Source organism: Polypterus senegalus, chromosome 6, assembly GCF_016835505.1.
Source record: "Polypterus senegalus isolate Bchr_013 chromosome 6, ASM1683550v1, whole genome shotgun sequence".
Taxonomy (NCBI): Eukaryota; Metazoa; Chordata; class Cladistia; order Polypteriformes; family Polypteridae; genus Polypterus; species Polypterus senegalus.
The window spans coordinates 71,805,284-71,808,089 of NC_053159.1; the positions used below are offsets into that span (position 1 = coordinate 71,805,284).

Here is a 2,806-nt window from a genome sequence, read left to right on the forward strand (position 1 = left end):
AAATCCATCCTAGTGAGAGAATTTAATTTGTTTATAACAGAGTACTGGGGCTTAGGAGGTTCCACAGTGTTGTGAGATGTACTATGTTAATTCTAATATCATTAATTTTTTTATTAAAAAATACAGCAATGTTCTCACAGGTTTCACTGGAAGTATTTTGGGGGCATTCCTTTGTGTTACCTGGGTTTAACAGACGATCAATTGTAGAAAATAAGACTCTGGGATTACTAGCATTGTTATTTATAATCTAGGAGAAATAGCAGCACCTCTCAAGATGGACTGTGTTATTGTATTCTGTTATTTTAACCTTCAATATCTCATAATGGATAGTTAGTTTAGTTTTTCTCCATTTACACTCAGCTCCATGAAATGTTCTTTTTAAATCAGGCACTCTTTGGGTCTTCCATGGAATAACTATGCTAGAAGATTTTTTAACTGTCTTTTCAGGTGCAACTATGTCAACAGCAGCTCTTACTTTAGAGTTAAAATTTTTCTCCTTACTATTTACATTATCTTCGCTATTATAGTTGGCGAGACAATGTCATTTTGTTACGATCGGAAACTGTTTATCTCAATTACGTTGATAATCAAATTATTGTTCATAATCATGTCAATTTTAAATATGTTAATGATGACCCCTCCATAGTGTACGACCAATCATATGCTACAGAATATGGGAGTATTGAAAGCACACAGCACAGAATGACAAATAAGGTATTTATTTCAAGCAATGCCAGTATTGGACATTACAGTTTCAGCAGAAATCCATTAAACGTTTGAAGGAGCCAATCCTAGGGTTGATGCTTCCCCAGTCAGTGTATCTCCTGTACTCGCCAGGCCTCAAGAAGTACTGCTGTCCTCTGTAGTGGGGCTGCTCATACATGATCCAGTACCCATCCACATGGCAGGAGTAAATATCTGCGTAGTGGAAGCGATCCTGAACAGACTCACAGTCATCCATGCACTCCATCATCTGACCAGCAAAGTTTTCTCGTTCATAAATTCTCATGCGGTATGATCCTCTATACTGAAAGAAAAAAATCGATATGTAAAGCGTAGAATGATTGTTGTCAAAGGTCAAATGTGTTACAGGTTTATAGAGTCACTATCAGTGCTACCTGTCTAAGATGAGTTGAAATAAAACCTCATATTTTTTATCGTCCGTTTGGATCGGTGTGATAAAAAGCACCCAATCCCTTCCCACACAGTTGGCTGTTTCCATTACTTCCTCTAGGCATCACTCGTCAAACTGACCACTCTTAAGAGTCAGAATGTTATGCTGGGAAAATGCACACACACACACCCACACACCAAGCACACACTAGGGACAATTTAGAATTGCCAATGCACCTAACCTGTATGTCTTTGGACTGTGGGAGGAAACCGAAGTACCCGCAGGAAACCCATGTAGACATGGAGAAAACATGCAAACTCCACGCAGGGAGGACATGGGAAGCGAACCAGGGTCTCCTTACTGGAAGCTACCCACTGCACCACCGTGACGCCCATTAGCTAAACAGACACTGATAAATTAAAGTGTTAGTGAAAAAAAATATAATAGATAGATAGATAGATACTTTATTCGTCTCCAGGGGGAATTTTGGCTCTGCTCTTGTGCTCAAGAGCAGCTGTTGGATAAGTAAAAAAAAGAAAATGTACAAAACATGCAAGTAAGCTCTCTCAAGGTATACAGTATTTGAAACATTAAACGGAGCTCTAATTAAAGTCGCACAGAGTGTTTCTCTGTATACAGATAGACAAGCTGAAAATTCACCAAAGCTATCTAGCAGGGGATTTGAAATTTCAAAAAGGTGTACAGTGTGCTATATTTGTGATTTCTCAACAAAAAATGAACTTTCCTACCATACTTCCAAATTTACACAGGGAGCTAAGTTGTTTCATGTGGATGTGTAAGTAAATCACTTCAGCTGCCAGTTCTCTAACTGTATAGATGAACATCTTTATAACATTTACACTCTATGCTGCTTTGAGATATTACAAGTATTAAAATAAACAATATTCGATTTTATATCTACAGGTATTGTAATGTGATAATAAAATATGAAAGATTTATAAAACAGCCAAGATATCCTTCCTCCAACAATATAACTTCATCTTTCATATACAAAGTTTGCCATAACTTGCCTTCCTCTACTCAATTTTAGGTCACCTATAATAAATCAATGCTGTAGACACATACTCATGTTTCAGACTTAAATTTCTAAATTTTTTTTTGGTTTCTTTTTAAAACTTACATGAGGGATCATGCGACAAGACCTGATGCCATTACTGTAGCCCATCCAGGTGTGGTAGTCAGGATACTCGCCCCTTCTCAGGAAGTACTGGTAGCCCATGTAGTTGGGGCTCTCATAGACCATCCAGCAGCCGCTCTCCACCCGGATGGAGTTGCAACGACTAAAGTAGGATTGCAGGTCAGCGCGGTCGCTGCTACATTCATAGTAGCGACCCTGGAAATTCCTGTCCTCGTAGAAAATTATCTGTAATCAAGGAAAAAATTAGCAAAAGCAAATTTTAATTGGTAATACTTCAAGTAATGCAAAACTCAATAAATTTCCAACCTTGCCCATTTTGTGGTTTCAGTGATGGCCTCTGAAGGTTTGAGAGATGCTGAGGTTTTTATACCCTACCAAGTTACAAAAGTGCTTTGTTATTCTAATGTGTAGACCTGATGAATCAGCTATGTGCTGCTTCAGAATCTACTTAGCAGGTACCTCCATTTGTAAAGTCATCATAAGGACAGCCATTATTCATTGAATCGTCAGTTTAATTGTCATGTATACTGTTT

The 2,806-nt window shown here is 38.0% G+C and overlaps 1 protein-coding gene across 1 annotated transcript; it reads right to left on the bottom strand.

The window, feature by feature from the left end:
- Window positions 1–754: 754 nt before the first annotated feature.
- On the bottom strand, window positions 755–2,588 carry LOC120530555 (gamma-crystallin M2-like). Its single transcript, XM_039754984.1, has 3 exons — window positions 2,580–2,588; window positions 2,256–2,498; window positions 755–1,027 (listed from the first exon to the last, which is right to left on the bottom strand). The coding sequence occupies exons 1-3, from the start codon at window positions 2,586–2,588 to the stop codon at window positions 755–757; spliced, it is 525 nt and encodes a 174-aa protein (XP_039610918.1).
- Between the last annotated feature and the right edge of the window lie 218 nt (window positions 2,589–2,806).

What these genes read in the sequence shown, in the direction of transcription:
- LOC120530555 (XM_039754984.1), bottom strand. An exon ending in CTTGTCGCATGATCCCTCAT is followed by an intron (nt 1,028 to 2,255) that starts GTAAGTTTTAAA and finishes TTTTTCTTTCAG; the next exon opens with TATAGAGGATCATACCGCAT.